Raw genomic sequence first — 20,759 nt, 5'->3', positions numbered from 1 at the left:
AGGACAACACAGTGCATTTATCACTAAAGGAATGACTATGACCGTAGTTTCAGTAAAGTCTTAGAAGGCAGATAAAGAGTAATTCTAAAACTTTGCACATTGATAAAATAAAGATGGAGCAGACTATCATTACCAATGAGAGAAAAAAAAGATTAAAAGAATGGTAGTTTAGTGGTCAAATTATAATTTATTAAAACCCTGGGGACCTGAGTATGTGTAAAGGAAGAGCGAAAAGCAAGAAGAGGCTTAATACACACAGAACTAAAGGAAATCATTTAAACTTACTGAATTACCCACGTTTGTATTTGCAATTTTCTATTTAAAAAATCAACTCACCTCTTTCACCAAGTTAAATATGATCCCTCTTTTTTAAATATATCTTTTAATATGACTTACCAAAACAAATCCCTCCTATGCAGGCACACTTAGAAGAACCTTGGAAGTATTAAGGGCTTGATCTCGCACTCAGGAAGGCATCTGACAGGGCCACTAGGCGACTTCCTACACTCTGTCATTAAAGGAGCTCTCTACATCCACCAACTTCTGCAAGTATGCCCAGCAAAAGCAGAGCTAGTCTTCCTACTGAATACTGCGGAAGCAGTCAAGAATTTTAATTTGTTTCATATCCCATAGGAAAGAGACAATGAAAACACACAACAAGTATTCAGTCTATTATGGACTTTTAATTTCAATCAACATAAAATTTAAGTTATATTCAAGGTACAAACAAAAGTCGATCAGGTCTCTGAGTAGTTTGAAATCCTAGAGGTATGTGGAGCACAATATGGCTCTATTTGGAAACCAACTTGACAATAAACTATAAAAGAAAAAAAAAAGAATACGATGTTGGCTCAGATCATGATCTCAGGATTTACAGAAAAAAAAAGATATACTCACTATCTGTTCATCATCAGATACTTGTGAGGATGGACAAGTTGTTTTTGTTGGCATGTGAGACTGAAAGAGCTGAAAAAGAAAAAAATATTTAAAAAGATATCACTCTAAAAAACTCTCTAAGTTGTAACTAAACACATATTCACTGTTTGCAACAGTGAGGAATAGGGGAAAAGAGGTACAAAAGAAGTTGTGGGGATTTCAAAGCTATGCTACCTCAAAAACTGTTATCCTACTTTTGAGTACAGCATAAGACACTAAGGAAATGTGGCATTTTTTAAAAAGTAGTAATATGAGTAGTAAGAAAAATGCAGATAGTGCCAATAAGAAAACAGTACAAAATAAGTTCCCTTCCTCCCCTTGATTTGCTAGTACCTCAGCAGACCTATGTATCCTCCCAGACAGACCATACATGTATGAGCATAAGTGAATATGCAGGTGTCTTGTTTATATAAGTGGCGGTGGCCTATTGCTCTGCATTGTGATTTTTTCCCCCTTAATCTCTCCTGACAACTGTTTTGTGGTATAGTATTCTGTTTTGTATATGAAAATATATGTGGATGTTCTATCTTTATTTAAGCAGTTCCTAGTCTTTATAGTAAATTATGCTGCAATAAACAGCTTTGACCACATGTATGATGAAGGGGAAAAGAACTTCACCACTGTAGCAAAAGAATAGTGTTTTGGGCACTATACACACACCCACCCCCATACATACACACACTGGGACCGTGAATGCAATCTCATAGATACACAGGTATATATCATAACTGGATTTTACAGAATGCTAACAACAATCTGTATATTCTGGGTTACAGAAGCTTTTAAAGGCTGGCCTTGAGACCTAACCACTCCACATATACAACTGAACACATTGTTCCAACATATGAAATGATTCCTGTCAGCTGGAGGATGTCCTTATATAAAAAGCACACAACAAAAACTCTGTGATGAACACATAGGTAATAGCAATATTTTCACAATTTAAAAAGTAGAAAATACATCATGATACAAAGCACATCAAATTGGCCTAGTATTAACTATATATACCTCATCTTACTCCTTCCATCCAGCTCCTTCCCTTCTAGTCATTGTGTAGCATGTAGGCAATAGCTCATGTCCCTCTACTATGCCAGAACAGAAAAGTGAGAACAAAGGGAAAAGAGCGGTGGTAGTTACAGAGATGTGGAGAAAAAGATCATAAAAGGCCAAAGCAGTTTTCAGAGAAGACAATAATATTGAAATGAGTCAGGAAAGCGGTATATATAGCAAGAGAGAAGGTGGCATTTAGGGTAGAAAAAACATCCCTAAGCACTGGAGCAAGGCACAATTTCATATTTGGGGGAAGTAAATCATGAGTACAATAGTTTGGTACAGAAAAAAAAAGTTCATTAGTCTTCTGTTGCAGTTATGAATGAGGTTATGAATGAAGTTGAGAAACAGATTAGGGACTAGAGAGGAATAGCTGATTGAGGAATCTTGAAGTGTCTATCTCAAGAGTCTGACTTGTTGGTAAAGGGAAAAAAGTGCCACAGAAAACAACTATTTGAGGACCCTGTTCAGAGCCTTGCCTTAGATAAATCGAGTAAGAGTACAACATTCCATGCCGAATACTTCTTCCTGATGTAAAAAAAAATATGGTAAGAAAGTAGCTTTAGGGTTTTGATGTAATGAATAGTATATTTTTGTTAAATGCTTGTTTAGTAAGCAATTTGGTTGATAAGTAAAACTTACTTAAAAAAACAGGATAGGTTTTGTCCTAGTTAATCATTAAATTCTGACTAATAAAACCTAGGTTATATTTGTTATTTATGTAAGTTCATTTCAAAGATCTGCTTTTGATTATTCATTTCCTGTGTGTCTGAATACTGCCAGAAAAGTCTATTTAATATCTCTGTGGATAAAAGTTTTAATCAGGAAATATGAATGAGTCCCATAAAAGTATTATAAATAGTTGTTTTTAATATTTTCCACTGATACTACCTGACTAGTCGAATTTCTAAAACAAGTTTTAGAATAAAAAGCTTTTAATAAACAGGAAACTACTGAAGGTAAAATAACAAGGGGACAAGAGTGACCAAGTCCTTGTAGTGGCAAACCCTAAATTAAAAAAAAAAAAAAAGGAAGTGAAATTCTAGTCTGCAGTATCAATGATCACTTACTATGTGTAAATCACTGTGCTGGGTACCAGGGTCTCAAGAATAATAAGACACAGCCCTGACCTTAAGAACTCACCTCTGAGAAACACAAACTCATGACAAGCAATCACAATCTCATTCCAAGTTAGACTAATGAAACCACTACCTACACTTGATTACACAGTTTGCTTTTTCTGTATCTTTTACACTTTGTTTTAAATATATATATACATCCTACATTCATAAACACGTATGTTTAAATCTATACATATACTATCTAGAAAGTAAAAACATACAGTACCTTCAATTTCCGGCAAAGTCTAACACACTTTTTTTAAAGTTATAATATATAATGAATCATGGTGGGGGGAGGGGGAAGTGCCAAAAAATTTTGAGGTAGCTGGAGGAAGTTTTGGTGCCCTACCTTTTTCAAAATTTCATTTTGGGGAGTATGAGCAATACAACAGAGGCGGCACACAATTTGTTCTGGGGTCCCTAGGGAGACACATAGTAGAAGACCTTTTTCCTATCAACTAATTATGGGGAAACATTGGCTGATTCTTTCACAGAAGACCTTAGATAACAACTTTCCTTATTTGTAAAAATTCTTGAAACTGTCCCTTTCTCTAGGTATAACAATGAGCCCTAGAGGAAAAGAAGTGTGACTTGGTTTTAATAGCTTCATTTTAACTTTACTTCCCCACAGTTTTTATCTTTATAAAATTAATCAAAGAAAAAGAACCAAAGGTTTCAAACTATCCCCTGTGTGCTTCTCAGAGTTGTCTGGGACGGGAAAAAAAAAAAGAGAATGAAAAGCAGAGAGTAGTCAAAATAATTACCTAGGCCTTTATTATAAGACTTACAAACAGGCAGAGTTCTTTCAAAGATTCCAGAGACTCACTGATTGAAATCATTTTATTAAATCTTCAGGTAAAGGAAACTTTAAAATAAACTTGAGAGTGCTAATCTAAAATTTTCCTAAAAACAAATAGTAACATTACCTGATTCTAGAAGTGGATGCTAATTACACCTCAGGGAAAAAAAGAAAGAACTCAACAGAAACCAGTAAGACTGGGTAGTGTAAGGCAAAGCAACATACTGGCCTCATATACGCATGCCTGGATCTCCCCCAGGGCAGTATCAGTTTAAGGCAGCTTGGAGGTAGTCAAAATCCCATCAAAATATCACCTCCATTTTACCATCATCTCCAGTAAATATAAAAGTTAGAGGATAACTACTAAGTCTAATATTCATCCTCAAGAGATCAAGACATGGAAATTCTTGATAGTACTTCATGTGATAAAGATTTAGGGGTATCAAGGCTAACAAAAGCTTACAGTAGTACATGGTTGCTTAAAATAATAAATGCAATCTTATCTTCAAGTTACTTTCCCACTCTTAATTAGAAATAGAGTCTTTTATGTTTATTAAGGGGAAAAAATACCATTTCTAATTGTGTTATTTTAATAAGCACTTACATCTCCATTCCAGCAAGAACTTGCCCTTTGGCTACAAAGAATGCAGTTGGCTGACAGCTTCCAGCTGCAGAGCCTTCAGGATCTTCACAGCATTCTACCCAAGACCACTCCTCCCTGGCAGCCCCTAGCCCAGGACTGAGCACAGACAGTGTGAGTATGAGGGCCTGGCCTCTTCTGCACTAGGTGTGCCCCCTAACAGGCAGTCAGAGAGCTCTCTACTGGGTTGGTTCAGACTGCCACTGCCAGACCTGAAAAGCCTCTGAGGCTCTCTCTGCCAGGTTCTGCTTCAGCTTCTTTGCTTTCACAGCTGTCAAGATCTGCATCATAGCCCAGGCTTTTCTTTCCCAGTCCTGCTTCTTCCCTGTCTCTTTCAGGCATTACCTCCCCTTCTTACCTCCCACTCCCAATCTATCTCTAACATTTCTTAACTTCAGCATCTGCTTCCCAAAGGATCCAAGGAGACACACCTGAATAAACATCAATCATTTTGTACATCTGATACTAGAATTACTAATTGAAGATATGAACACATTGCCCCCTCAAAAAGGCTATACCTGCTCACATTTCCAAAATTAGTATGTTCAAAACAAAAACCAAAAAGTAAAATTTGTATGTTCGTTTCGTTATGAAGTCATCAATACAGCATATTAATACTTTTTAAATGTCAATTTCATAGGCAAACACTGACATCGTAATTTGACGTCCAGTACTCTGAATATTTTTTCAGCATATTTTCATAAATCATATAAGTTCATATTTTCCACCATTTGCCCATTACAGTACAGTATCCCTTTCTTGTTTCTCTTGTTAACAAAAGCTGTTAGATATAACTGTGCTTGTCACATGTATTACAAATATCTTTTCCTGGTTTGTCACTGACCTTTTCAATTTTCATACAGTCTAATCCATCTTTTCCTTTCCGGTTTCTTCCTTAAATGTGAAGCTTAAAAAATCTTTTCCTACCCTGAGGGTTTTTTCCAAGTTCTTTTAGGGTTTCATGTCTTACACATAAGTTCTTAAACCTTCTAAAAATTACTTTCTAGCTCTGTGTGAGTCAAGGCGATCCATTTTTTTCCAACATCCTTAGCAATACGCTAAAATATATATAGCCAAATATATTCAAACATCTTTAGTCTGTTTTAGGGAAATGAGTCCCCAAGAAAAAACTTAGGATGCATGAATGGACTAGAGAGGTCAGTCTGACACAGTGAGGAGAAATGACTGAATGACTAGAGCTGCCTAGCAAGAGTGATATAGGCTGCCCCAGGAAGGATGCAGCTAGTGGCACTGGGGGTGCTCAACAGTGACACAATCATCAACTAGACAAACAGTAGAGCCAATTCCTTCACTGAGTGAGAAGGAAAAACAATGATCTTCTAAGGTCTCTTTCGACTCAGATTTTATGACTGTATATATAGCTATGAGCAAGCAGTGAGGAAAAAGTATGTGATATGGAGAATGAAGAATGAGCCATGGAAACTGCATGCTCAGACAAGTAAGGAAAGGCATAACATAGTTGCACCTAGTTGATGTGAAAAGGCTTTTCAGAACTAAATCTCAAAGTTGATTAAAATGAAAAGTAGGGGCGCCTGGGTGGCTCAGTTGATTAAGCATCTGACTTCGGCTCAGGTCATGATTTCACAGTCTGTGGGATCGAGCCCCATGTCAGGCTCTGTGCTGACAGCTCAGAGCCTGGAGCCTGCTTCTGATTCTGTGTCTCCCTCTCTCTCATTCTCAAAATAAAAAATAAATAAATCCATTTAAAAAATGAAAAATAGAGAGCTTGAATTCCTGGGAGAGGGAAGATGTTCCATGCAGTCATGATTAAAAAAAAAAGCCAATCAAATTTGAAAAGCAAATGGAAAAGGAGCTGAAGAAGGGGGTAGGCAGAAGAAACTCATTAGAAGGACTTAGGGGCACCTGGGTGGCTCAGTTGGTTCACAGTCCAACTCTTGATTGGGCTCAGGGCATGATCCCAGGAACATGAGATTGAGCCACACATTGGGCTCTGGGCTGAGTGGGGAGCCTGTTTAAGATTCCCTTTCTCTCTCTCTTTGTCCCTCTCCCAGGCTTGTGTACACTCTCTCTAAAAAGTAAAAAAATAGAGGCTCAGTTGGTTAAGCATCTGACTTGGGCTCAGTTCATGATCTCAATGTTCATGGGTTTGAGCCCAGCCACCAGAACCTACATCCTGTTTTGGATTTTGTGTCTCCCTCTCTTTCTGCCCCTCCCTGCTCTCTCTCTCTCTCTCTCTCTCTCTCTTTCTCTCTCTCTCTCTCTCTAATAAACGTAAAACAAAATGAAGTGAAATGAAATGACTTGATATTGATATGGAATATCTGGGAAAAAAGAATACTGAGGAATCTGTATGAAGACTATCAATTTACTGCTTTTTATTTATCCCACAAATACAATACTTATTAAAAGACTTTCCATCGTCAGGACGGAACAACAAAGGTGAATAACCCAATATTCTTGCAATTTAAATTTTAGTACTGTGGGAAGACATGCATTAAACTTATAGACACAACAACAGTTCAGGGTATACTGAACCCTGCATGGTCAAAGAGGGCACTGCCAAGAAAAGCCTTGAGCAAAGACTTGAAAGAGAAATAAAATATTCCTAGCAAACAGGAAAAGAAAGTAGAGGAATCAGTGTGTGCAAAAGCATTGCAAGTATACCTGGAATGCCTGGAAAACTGCAGTAAGTTCATTATCATTTAAACCTAAGGGGGCTTAAGGTTAAGTGCAACAAGGACAGAAGAGGTAAGCCTGGATAAGGAAACAGGGGTCTGGACATCCACTCTGCCTTAGGGTGAAGTCATACCCACCTTCAAATGTCCTGACCTAAGGTAATTTGGTAGATGTTACCCTGAGGCAGGAAAGAAAATGAGATAAATAAGCACCGGTTTGACGCAATTTTGGAAATATTTGCCCAGGTTTTCGTAGGCACTCTGGATCGATTCTACATAACCACTCAAGTCTTTAGTCAAGTTTATAATTAACCTAGGTAACTTTCACATGATTATTAAAAATAAATACAGTGGTGGGGTACCTGGGTAGCTCAGTCAGTTAAGCATCTGATTTATTATTCGTTTTTAAAGATTTCACTTTTTTAAAGTAATCTCTACATCCAACGTTGAATCAAACTCACAACCCTGAGATCAAGAGTTGCATGCTCTACCAACTGAGCCAGTCAGGTGCCCTGAGCAGGTTAGGGAAGGCCTGACTGGAAAGGTGGTAAACCCAGCAAAAACCTGAAGGAGACAAGGAATCAGAGCAAGGGGAGGGGCTATCTGGAAAAAGAGCAATCCAGGGAGAAGGAACTAAACCACTGCAAAGACCCTGAGGCAGGTGTTGCTATTGGTGTGAGGAAGGCAAGGAGACCCATGTGGCTGGTGGCTGCACAGGAGGAAGGGAGATGCACAATGGTCAGAGAGAAATGAGTGCCAAATTATGTAAGGACTAGCTTTGAGGAGCTTTTCCATAAGAGAGTCGTGATTTCTCTTTGTATTAAATAGTTCACTACAGCTACTATATTAAGAGTAGACTAAAGAATGGCAAGGCAGGTGGAATTAGAGTGTATTATGCTAAGTGAAATAAGTCAGGGAAAAGATAAGTATGTGGTTTTGCACACATGTGGAATTTAAGAAACAAAACAGATGGACATAGGGGAAGGGAAGGAAAAAATAAGATAAAAAAAGGGAGGCAGACCATAGAGACTCTTAAATACAGAGAACAAATTCAGGTTGGCTGGACAGGTGTTGGATGGCAGAGTGAGCTAAATGGGCAAGGGGCATCAAGGAGAGTACTTGTTGGGATGAGTACTGGATGTTATATATAAGTGATAAATCACTACACCCGACTCCTAAAATCATTATACACTGTATGTTAACTAACTTGGATTTAAATTAAATTTTTAAAAAATGGCAAGGCAGAAACAAGTAGACTGGTTAAGAAACTACTGTGTTAATTCAAGAAAAGAGATCATGGCAGAATGGGAAAGATGTAAGAGGTAAGATGTGGTTAAATTCTGGATCTACCTCAAAAGCAGAACTTGTTGAGAGGTCCCTGGGTGATCAGTCGATTAAGCCTTCAACTTTGGCTCAGCTTATGATCTCACCGTCCATAAGTTTGAGCCCCACATTGGGATCTGGGCTGAGAGCTCAGAGCCTGAGGCCTGCTGAGGATTCTGTGGGTGTCTCTCTCTCTATTCCTCCCCCACATGCGCTCTGTCTCTGTTCCTCTCAAAAATAAATAAATATTTTAAAAAATTAGAATTTGTTGAACATACATTGTAGGATGTGGGTGGGATGTAATAGAGAATGGTTTTCAAGTTCTTGATTTGAGCAACAGGGAGGAGGGAGCCTCCATTTGCTGGAACTAGGAAGACAACAGAATAAGAAGGACTCTGGAAGATCAATTCTTTTTGGACATATTAAATTGGAAATGCCTACAGTGAAGGGGTACTAGGTAGGTAGCTAGATAAACAAGTTGAGACTGAAGGCTCTCTGGATCACAGGTGAAAATTCTAAAGCTATCAGTATATGGCAAGTAGTCAATGTTACAGGAAGAAATGAAATCACCCAGGGAGTAAAGAGAAGGGATCTGGGGCACCTGGGTGGTTCAGTCGGTTAAGCGTCCGACTTCAGCTCAGGGCATGATCTTACGGTTCATAGGTTTGAGCCCCGCATCAGGCTCTCTGCTGACTCCTAGCTCAGAGCCTGGAGCCTGTCTTCGGATCCTGAGACTCCTTCTGTCTCTGACCCTCCCCTGCTCACGCTGTCTCTTTCTCTCTCTCTCTCTCTCAAAAATAAATTAAAAAAAGAAAAGGGATCATAGAAGTGAATCTTGGGGAACTGATGGTCATATGGTCATGGTGGGGGCCACTTGTAGGGAGAAGCACTGGGTGTCATATGGAAACTAATTTGAAAATGAACTATTAAAAATAATAATAATAAAATAAGATAAAGGCTGGAGAACTGAGGAGCAACCAGTCTAAGTGACTGAGAAGGATCAGCCAAAGAGGATGAAAAAAATCCAGATATGTGTGGAATCCTGGAAGACAAGTAAAGAAAACCTTCGGAGGAAGAGTGTGCCACTCTGATTCCTTTACATATTGTATGTGGTTGTTGGTTGTTTTCAAGCTACAACAGACTTGCATAGTTGTGACAGAGACCGTCTGGCTTATGCTGAAAATATTTACTGTTTGATCCTACACAGAAAATCCTTAATCCAGAAGATCCTTAATCTAGAATAATTAGAAGGCAAATAAATGAAGAAAAAGTGGTACAATTTTCAGGCAGCACCAAGGCCTCTGGAGGTCAGTGGTCATGACTTAAGAGCGAGACCACTCAGCATAATTTCCTTCAATCTTATTCAGCTGTGAGGCTGCACAAGCAGAATCTGGAGATCCTGTAATTTCACTGTGTGTGGCTTTTGCCTGTGGAGAATGATGAAGCAAGGAAGGGAACTGAGAAACACAAGGAAATGACTATAAATGTTATGAGAAAAGACTTACAGCTAGGCAAAAAGGGGAATGAGAGCATGGAGTTTATGAGGGAAGGGGAAAGATGGTAGGAACAACAGGTCAGGCCAAAGAATTGTGGGACTTGGTACCATGGGGAGTAAACAGAAAAGGTAGGAGGTGTGGTCAGAGTGGAATTCCTGGAGGGGCTGCATTTACAGGTAATAACAAGGTCAAGGTATTACCCATAAGAAAGAGAAGTGAAAGCAGGGTACAGAATACAATATTGAAGGAGAAGAGGCCAAAAAGTGAAAGGCAGGGTAGTGAAAGGATAATCCATGTGGATACTGAAATCACATAGAATTACCACAGGTCTAATGTTGGAGAAATCACAAGAAGCCTGTACCTACACCATCAAACATGGAAGCAGATTGAGTTTCAGAAATTAATGTAACAAAAAGAGATAGTGAGTATACAGTGGGATAGCTGATTGAGAGTCAAGACAGATAATATTTAGGGAGGAGAGTAGAATGATCTGGAAGTGGCCATGAGGAGTGAAGGGGTCAACTATGCCACCTCCAGGTTCCGTGCTACAAGGGATGTCCATTAATGACAAGAAGCCTTGAAACACAGCTCTTGCAAATCTCCTCTGGGAAAAGTTTAGTCACATGTAAGTTTAGTAAAATACTACTATATTCTGACTAAAATAACAAATACATAAGGAAGGCTTAATCCATCTTAACCCAAGAAAAGCAGTGGGCAGAACTTTTTAGGGAGCTGTGAAACATGACATGAGCAATAAACAAGTGAAAATTTTTATTGCCCCTCTTTTATCCACATTGGCAAAGAGGAATATCACAGTGTAATGATGCCCTGTTCTGTCTCTATGGCAATCCTTTTGTCCTAGGCCATACTCTCCTTTGACACTATGGCTTCACTAAGGCCCTACCGTATTTGACCACCATCCATCTCTGCTGCTTCATCTTGTTCTTAATGACCCCTTTTGGAATGTTTTCAGACACACCAAAGTTCCAACCCAGCAACTATCATTCCCTCTGCCTGGATACCCTTTTCATCCTTGGCCCCATATAAAAGTTCTTCCTCTCAAGGAGCTTAGTGAAGAGAAAGGAGTTAAACAAATATGGTCAATATCATGAAGGAAAGTGATGTGACCTAGAGTAGTCAAGAGGAGGGGGAGATAGATTTCCAACAAGGTGCAAATGCAATTCAATGGGGAAAGAATAGTCTTTTTAAAAAATGGTGCCAGATTAGACTCCCACATGCAGAAAAGAAAAAAAAAAAGGAAAGAAAAGAAGAGAAAAGAAAAGAAAAGGAGGATGCTACCATATACAAAAATTAACTCAAAATAGATTGTAGACGTAAAACTTTGTGGCCTTAGGTTACACAAAAGTTTATTAGCTACAACACCAAAAGCAAGCTCCATTAAAGAAAAAATGATAAATCAAACCTAACAAAATAAAAAAGCTTCTGTTCTTCAGAACACTGTTAAAAGAATGAAAACTCAAGACACATATTTTGATAAAACTATTATAAATCATTTATCTCATAAAGGACTTATATGAGAAATATATATCTACGTAAAGCTTGTACAACTCAATAATAATTACATAATAACTTAATTTAAAAAATGGGAAAAGATTTGAGCAGATACTTCACCGGGAATATAGAGATGGCAAATAAGCACATGACAAGATGCTCAATACCATCACTCATTAGGTAAAGTCAAATAAATTATGAGATATGACTACATACCTATAAAAATTACTTTTTAAAAAATTAACAATACTGGCAAAGATGCAGAGGAGAAGTCATTATTGGTGGAAAGGCAAACTGGTACAAACATCTCAGAAAACAGTTTGACTGACAGCTTCTTTAATTAAATACACAACTACCATCCCACTTAGCAATCTTACTCCTAGATATCAACCCAGATGAAATGAAAACTTATATTCACATAAAAGCCTGTATGTGAATGTACACAGTAATTTTATTCAAAACCGTTAAAAACTGGAAACAGCCCAAATGTTGCTCAAATAGAGAAAGAATGCACAAACTCAATGGAATACTACAATAAAAAGGAACAGGCAACAACATGGGCAAATCCCAAAAGTATTGCATTCAGCAAAAGAAGCTAGCTCAAAAGCTACAATAATTCCATATGTAGGACACTCTGTAAAGGCAAAACAATAGGGGCAGAAAACTAATCAGTGATTGTCAGAGATAGAAGAGGACTGCAAAGAAGCACAAAAGAATAGCGGGGGATGGGAATGGTGACAAAACTGTTCTATGTCTTTGATTGTAGTTGTGGTTATACACAACTGTATGTGTTCATCAAAACTCATGGGACTTTATAATAAAAAAGGTAAATTTCACAACATATAAATTATACTTCAATAAAAACTTAATTTACAAAGATATAACTAAATTTTCTAACTAAACATAAGTAATCAATTCATAAGAGAGCAGCAGCTAACAAAAACAGAATATTTGAGGATAAACAGGTCATTAAGACAAGAAATGATTATTTGTAGGCAGCAATAAAAAAGTAAATATACACCAAAATAAGCAAATGCAAAAGGAGATTAAAATATTTTCTCCAATTGTTCAAATTATAATTCAGTTTGGGGTTCTTTTGGCTCTTAGAGTTATGTAGAAACTGTAAATTAGATTCCTTTTCTATACAACAGAATCTCTGTTACTATATGACAAGCAGAATATCTTCTCCCAAAACAGAGATTCCCTAGAAATTATCTCAATGGTCCATGTCACAGTAGAGAAGAGTTAATATGACATCAGTATAAACGTATGGCTTAAGAAGGCTGTTAGAATTAACTGCTTATGGTGGCAACAGATGCAAACTGTTGGAGCACTAAGTAACTGCCAAAGCCATGTATGAGGGCCTGGGACAAGGAGATACAATGACAACATGAACAAAACAAGACTTCTCAGCAAAATTTGCGAAAATGGAAATAACAACCAATATCCAAAATGGAAATAATCGTACTGAGCATCCAGGGTTGGGAAGACAAATGTGATGTTACAACTAAAGTACTTATCACAGTGAATGCACTTTAGCATTTAATATCATCCAATTAATCCAGTGGATGTGCTCAAAGCAGCAAAGTGAAATCCATATAAAAACGTATCTTGAACACTTTAATGTTTGCAAAGATCTTTTTTTTTCTGAGAGAGAGAGAGACAACGTGAACAGGGGAGGGTCAGAGAGAGAGGGAAATACAGTATCTGAAGACAGGCTCCAAGCTGTGAGATAGATATCAGCACAGAGCCTGAGGCGGGGCTTGTGGGGCTTGAACCCACAACCGTGAGATCATGACCTGGGCTGAAGCTGGACACTCAACCAACCGAGCCACCCAGGTGCCCCTGCAAAGATCTTTAAAGATTACAGACCACTAAAAAAAGTAAAACTATGTACAAAGAAATTGAAAATAATGGCTAAAGCTCCCTTTAGTTTTTTAAAAATATGCCTTAAAAATTTTTAAGTGAATTTTTTGATTGGTAAATATAATTAAAAGTCATCTCCTGTTGAGGCGCCTGGGTGGCTGAGTTGATTAAGCATCCAACTCTTGATTTTGGCTCAGGTCATGATCTCACGTGAGATATGAGCCCTACATCGTGAGATAGAGCCCTGCATCAGGCCCTGCACAGAGTGTGGAGCCTGCTTGGGATTCTCTCTCCCTCTTTTTCTGTCCCTCTCCCACTCACTCTCACTCTCTCTAAATATAAATAATAAACATTAAAAAAAAAGACTTAGGGGGAGGGGGCAAGATGTGGAGAAGCAGAGAACACTGTTACCTCCGCATGCCCGGAACCATCAAACTGAGAAGAATTAAAAGCCACAACTTTCTGATCTTTCTGATCTCCAAGAACAGAAGTGGTACACTGACCCCTTATTGATAACAGCCTCATGCATGCCTGAGTGAGTGCAAACTGGGACTGGAGACTCTGAGGGAGGGAACGCCCACTCAAAAGGAACCCGGAAAGAGAGTACCCAGAAGCCTGGCGCTGGGCCCGCAGAGAGCCCTGTGTCCAGTGGTGGCACAGCACTGTGCAGGGCCACACACGCACAAGGCGGCCATGCAGGGTGACACAGAACCTTGGAGGGCAGCGTGCGAACCTGCAGTGTAAGGACACTGTGTGGGATGCTGTGCAGGTTGCTGCGAGTGGTGCAGAGCCAAGGGGAAGAGAAGGAGAGGGTGAATCCAGACCTCAGCCCTCCACAGAAGACAAACTTTTCAAGTGTTTGTGTGTGTTTGGGCGCCTGGAGAGAAATCTGTCCCCTACAGCTGGCTTGTTCTCCCCTGGGCCCTACAGCCCACCGACCTCAGGTGGAGCCAGGGGAAGAGCTGGCTCCCCAATTCCCCTGTGCAGTCCCAGCAAGAAAGCAGCTGGGCTGCTAGAGATCATTTTAATTGTGGAGGAAGCATTAAAGTGTGTGGACTAGGAAACCTAGCAAGACTTAAAAAACCAAAACAGTTTAACCTGCTCCTGGCTCCGGGTGTTGGACTCAAGAGAGTGGCTGTCAACTCATGGTCTGAGAGAGACTTGTGGTGCTGCCATTCTTCTTCCCTCAAACACTTAAGGCAAGGCCTCAGAGGAGAGCCCCTAAGACCCAATCTACCTACATCAAAACACAGGCATCCGCCCTGGAGAGCTGGATTCTTCTTGCTTACTATGTTTACTATTTTCAATATTTTTCTTTTCCAATATTTTTATTTTTTAATATTCTTCCCTTGTTTTCTCTTTTCCTATTTCCTCCTTTCCTCCCTTTCCCCCCAGGACTCTGCAAAAGGCCAACATTTATGCACTGCTATAATTAGATCAACTCTTACCATCCAGATATTTTTCCCTTATCTTACTCGTATCTCTCCCCTCCACAGGTTTTATGCTCTCAGACTGTCCTTTATCTTTGCCTGTCTCTGTCCCCCGGGCTTTTATTTTTTCTCCTTTCTGTCCTCTCTTTTCTTTCCTGCTTTTGTTCCTTTCCCATTTAGTTTGCTTGTTTACTTGATCTGTCCGTTCCTTTGCATGCTTGTGTTCCCAGTGTATTTATCTATCGTCTTCTTTTTCAGGGCTACCTCAAGAAACAAGTCAAAGCACACATAGTGGAAAGTCCCAAATATCACTGAGTAAAGAAATATATTAATTACAGCCATAACAAGAGAAACCGAGAGACACCATTAAAGGGACATCTCCTGAAACGACAGGCCCTAGACAATCAAAGAGCCTCCTTTAATAGAGTAATACTAACAGGTGCAGAGTGCATAACAACCTTTTAAAACTGACAAGAGACAGAAAGCTAGCCAAAATGATGAAACAAAAGAACTCTCCTCTAAAGAAGTTCCAGGAAGAAATCACAGCAACAGAACTACTCAAACAGACTTAAACAACATAACTGAACAAGAACTTATAACAACTGCCATAAAATTAATTGCTAGGCTTGGAAAAACCATCAAAGAAACTACTGAAACAAAAACTAAGGACCTTCAAAAGGCTATAAATGAGGTGAATAATAAAATGGAGGCTGCCAATGCACAGACTGAAGAAACAGAGAGGAGAATAGGTGAATTAGAAGACACAGTTATCGTAAAAGAGGAAGCCGAGAAAAAGAGAGAGAAATTGATACAGGAGCACAAAAGGAGAATTTGAGACCTGAGTGATACAATCAAATGGAACAAATTCCATATCACAGGAGTTCCCAAAGAGGAAGAAGAGAAAAAGGTCCTGGAGGGGTGCTTAATCAAATTATTGATGAGAATTTCTCCAATCTGGGAAAAGACAAAGACATTGAAATTCAAGAGGCATATCGAACTCCCCTAAGACGTAACCTGAACCAACCTTCGGCACTACGTATCATAGTGAAACTGACAAAATATAAGGAAAAAGAGAGAATTCTGAAAGCATCTAGGGATAAAAGGGCACTAACACACAAAGGGAAACCTATCAGAGTGGATACAGACCTACTACTGAAACCTGACAGGCCAGAAAAAAATGGCAAGAAATCTTCAATGTGATGAACAGGAAAAATATGCAACCAAGAATCCTTTATCCAGCGAGCCTGTCATTCAAAATAGAAGGAGAGATAAAGGTGTTCCCAAATAAACAAAAATGGAGAGAATTCACCACCACCAAACCAGCCCTACAAGAAATCCTAAGACGGACTCTATGAGAGAAAAGTAGCAAGGAATATAAGACACCAGAAACCTCAAAACAAACATGAATTCTACAGAGAACAAAATGAAACTAAACGCACATTTTTCAATAATAACACTGACTGTAAATGGACTGAATGCTCCAATCAAATGACACACAGTAGCAGAATGGATAAAAAAAACAAAAAAACAAATCCATCTATTTGCTGTCTACAAGAGACTCACCTTAGACCTGAAGACTCCATCAGACTGAAAGTAAGGGGATGGAGAAATATCTACAATGTGACTGGAAAGAAAGAAAAGGAAGCTGGAGTATCGATACGTATATCTGATAACTGGACTTTGAAGTAAGGGCAGTAACAAAAGATGAAGAATGACATTATATAATAATTATAGGGTCTCTACATCCAGAAGAACTAACAATTATAAACATCTATGCGCTGAATTTGGGAACACCCAAATACAGAAAACAACTAACGACTAACAGAAACAACCTTATTGATAAGACTTAATTGAAGGGGACTTTAGGACTCCTCTTACAACAATGCATAGGTCAACCAGCCCGAAAATCACTAAAGAAACATGGACCTGAATGACACATTGGAACAGATGAAATTAATAGATATATTTAGATCTCTGCATCCTGTAGCTAGAGAATTCACTTTCTTCTCGAGTGTACATGGCACATTCTCCAAGACTGATCACATACAAACGAACTGAGATCATACTATGCACACTTTCAGATCACAATGCTACAAAACTTGAAATCAACGACAGGAAAAAGTCTGGAAAACCCCCAAAAATGTGGAGGTTAAAAACAACTGTACTGAAGAGTAATTGGGGGAAGCAGGCAGTCAGAGGTGAAATTAAAAAATATATGGAAACAAATGAAAACGAAATACAACAATCCAAACTCTCTGGGATGCAGCAAAGGCAGTCCTAAGAAGAACGTTTATTGCAATCCAGGCCTATTTCAACAAACCAGAAAAAGCGCAAACTCAAAATCTAACAGAGCACCTAAGAAAACTAGAAAGGTAGAAACAAGAGCACCTCAAAGCCAGCAAAAGAAGAGAAATAATAATGATCAGAGCAGAAATAAATAGTATAGAATTCAAGAGAGCATTTGAAAAAAATCAATGAAATCAAGAGTCATTTTTTTTAAATAAACAAAATTGATAAATCTATAGCAAGGCTCCTCAAAAAGAAAAGAGAGAACATCCAAATAGACAAAATCATGAATGAAAATAGATCTATAACAACTGATCCCTCAGATATACAACCAATCATCAGAGACTACTATGAAAAACTATATGTGAACAAAATGGACAACTTAGAAGAAATGGACAAATTCCTAAACACACATACACAACCAAAACTCAAACGAGAGGAGAGAGAAAAATCTGAACAGACCCATAACCAGTGAAGATATCAAATCAGTTATCAAAAATCTCCCAACGAATAAAATCCCAGGGCCCGATAGATTTCCAGGGGAGTTCTACCAGACATTTAAAGCAGAGTTAACACCCATCCTTCTCAAGTTACTCCAAAAAACAGAAATGGAAGGAAGACTTCCAGAATCATTCTACGAAGCAAATATCACCTTGATTCCTAAACCAGACAGAGACCCAACAAAAAAGAGAACTACAGGCCAATATCCTTAATGAATACAGATGCAAAAATACTCAACAAGATACTAGCAAATCGAATTCAGCAGCACATAAAAAGAATCATCCATCATGATCAAGTGGGATTCATCCCTGGGTTACAAGGCTGCTTCAATATTCGCAAATCCAGCAATTTGACACATCACATTAACAAAAGAAAAGATAAAAACCATACGATCCTGTCGATAGATGCAGAAAATGCATTTGACAAAATACAACATCCCTTCCTAATACAAACCCTTGAGAAAGTCAGGATAGAAGGAATTTACTTAAACATTATTAAAGCAATTTATGAAAAGCCCTCAGCTAATATAATCCTCAATGGGGTAAAACTGAGAGCTTTCCCCCTGAGATCAGGAACACAACACGGATGTCCACTCTCACCACTGTTGTTTAACATAGTGCTGGAAGTCCTAGCATCAGCAATCGGACAACAAAAGGAAATAAAAGGCATCAGAATTGGCAAAGATGAAGTCAAACTTTCACTTTTCGCAGATGACATGACACTCTACATGGAAAACGCAGGAGACTACACCAGAAGCCTTCTAGAACTGATCCACGAATTCAGCAAAGTCGCAGGGTACAAAATCAATGTACAGAAATCAGTTGCATTTTTATACACCAAAAATGAAGCAACAAAAGAGAAATCAAGAAATTGATCCCATTCACAATTGCAGGAAAAACCATAAAATACCTAGGAATAAACCTACCCAAAGATGTAAAAGACCTGTATGATGAAAACTATAGAAAGCTTTTGAAAGAAATTGAAGAAGACACAAAGAAATGGAAAACCATTCCATGCTCATGGATCAGAAGAATAAATATTGTTAAAATGTCACTATTACCGAAAGCAATCTACACATTCAATGCAATCCCCATCAAAGTTGCACCAGCATTCTTCTCAAAGCTAGAACAAATTATCTTAAAATTCTTATGGAACCACAAAAAACCCCAAATAGCCAAAGTAATATTGAAGAAGAAAACCAAAACGGGAGGCATCACAATCCCAGACTTTAGCCTCTACTACAAAGCTGTCATCATCAAGACAGTATGGTATTGGCACAAAAACAGACACATAGGCCAATGGACCAGAATAGAAAGCCCAGAACTGGATCCACACATGTATGGCCCATTAATCTTTGACAACGCAGGAAAGAGTATCCAATGGAAAAAAGAGAGCCTCTTTAGCACATGGTGCTGGGAGAGCTGGACAGCAACATGCAGAAGAATGAAACTAGACCACTTTCTTACACCATTCACAAAAATAAACTCAAAATGGATAAAGGACCTGATTGTGAGACAGGAAACCATCAAAACCTTAGAGGAGAAAGCAGGAAATAATCTCCTTGACCTCAATCACAGCAATATCCTACTCAACACATCCCCAAAGGCAAGGGAATCAAGAACAAAAATGAACTATTGGGACCTCATCCAGATAAAAAGTTTCTGCACTGCAAAGGAAACAATAAAAAAAAAAAACTAATAGGCAACTGACAGAATGGGAAAAGATAATGGCAAATGGCATATCAGATAAAGGGCTAGTATCCAAAATCTACAAGGAACTCACCAAACCCCATACCCAAAAAACGAACAATCCAGTGAAGAAATGGGCAGAAGACATAAACAGACACTTCTCCAAAGAGGACATCCTGATGGTCTACAGGCACATGAAACGATGCTCAGCGTCACTCAGCATCATGGAAATACAAATCAAAACCACACTGAGATACCTCCTCACACCGGTCAGAGTGGCTAAAATGAGCAAATCAAGAGACTATAGATGCTGGCAAGGTGTGGAAAAACGTGCACACTCCTACACTGTGGGTGGGAAGGTAAACTGGTAAAACCACTCTGGAAAACAGTGTGGAGGTTTCTCAAAAAACGATCACTAGAACTCCCATCTGACCCAGCAATAGCACTGCTAGGGATCTACCCAAGGGATACAGAAATGCTGATGCATAGGGGCACATGTACCCCAAAGTTCATAGGGCCAGTTTCAACAATAGCCAAATCATGGAAAGAGCCTAAATGTCCATCACCTGATGAATGGATCAAGAAGATGTGGTATATATATACAATGGAATACTACATGGCAATGAGAAAGAATGAAATAAGACCATTTACAGCAAAATGGATAGACCTAGAGGGAGTCATGCTAAGCAAAATAAGTCAGGCAGAGAAGGACAGATACTATATATTGTCACTCATAGGTCTAATAGAAGAAACCTAATAGGAGACCATGGGAATCGGAAAGGGGGTGGGAAAGAGTTGAGGAGAGGGAGTGAGGCAAATCATGAGAGACCTTTGAATGCTGAGAACTGAGGGTTGAAGAGGGAGAGGGGAATGGCAAGGAGGTTGATGGTCATGGAGAGGGGCACTTGTGGGGAAGTGTTATATGGAAATCAAATTGGCAATAAACTATTTTTTAAAATAAATAAATAAAAATAAAATGAGATGTTCTGGAATGAACTTTGAGTTCTACTATATTTAAAATTTTAGTTAAATCCTCAATGAAAACTCCCTAGACTGAGGCACCTTGGTGGCTCATTCCATTAAGCATTTGACTCTTGATTTTGTCTCAGGTCATGATTTTGCAGTTGTTGAGTGAACATTAGGCCCCTCATTAGGCCCTGAGCTATCAGCGCAGAGCTTGCTTGGTATTCTCTCCATCTCTGCCCCTCCCCAACTAATGCCCCCCCCAAAATAAATAAACTAAAAAAAAATCCTCTAGACTTGCCAAAAAATGCAAAGAAAGCAGTTAATTTCAAATACATGTAACTATCAAAGATGAAATTTCAAAGATGGGAAGAATATTAGAGCACAACATGCATATTTACTAAAATACTAACAAAGTCTAAATGCTATATCCCAGTCTACTAAATAATAATATTTATTTTAAAGGTATTTAAAATGAAGTTTTCAATCTT

At 38.6% G+C, this 20,759-nt stretch overlaps 1 protein-coding gene across 6 annotated transcripts in view; it reads right to left on the bottom strand.

The window, feature by feature from the left end:
* The window catches only part of SEPTIN10 (septin 10), a 66,143-nt gene that overhangs the window by 35,564 nt on the left and 9,820 nt on the right, over nt 1-20,759 (bottom strand). For all 6 annotated transcript variants that reach the window (XR_003907752.1, XM_029937040.1, XM_029937041.1 and 3 more), the window contains exon 2: nt 898-966. Coding sequence is in view for 5 of the 6 variants with exons in the window: in XM_029937040.1 (XP_029792900.1) it covers nt 898-951 (54 nt within the window). In the remaining variant the exon portion in view is untranslated. The remainder of the gene's footprint in view (nt 1-897; nt 967-20,759) is intronic.

This window comes from Suricata suricatta, chromosome 4, assembly GCF_006229205.1.
Source record: "Suricata suricatta isolate VVHF042 chromosome 4, meerkat_22Aug2017_6uvM2_HiC, whole genome shotgun sequence".
In the NCBI taxonomy this organism is placed as follows: Eukaryota; Metazoa; Chordata; class Mammalia; order Carnivora; family Herpestidae; genus Suricata; species Suricata suricatta.
This window is presented reverse-complemented; position numbering and strand designations above follow the sequence as displayed.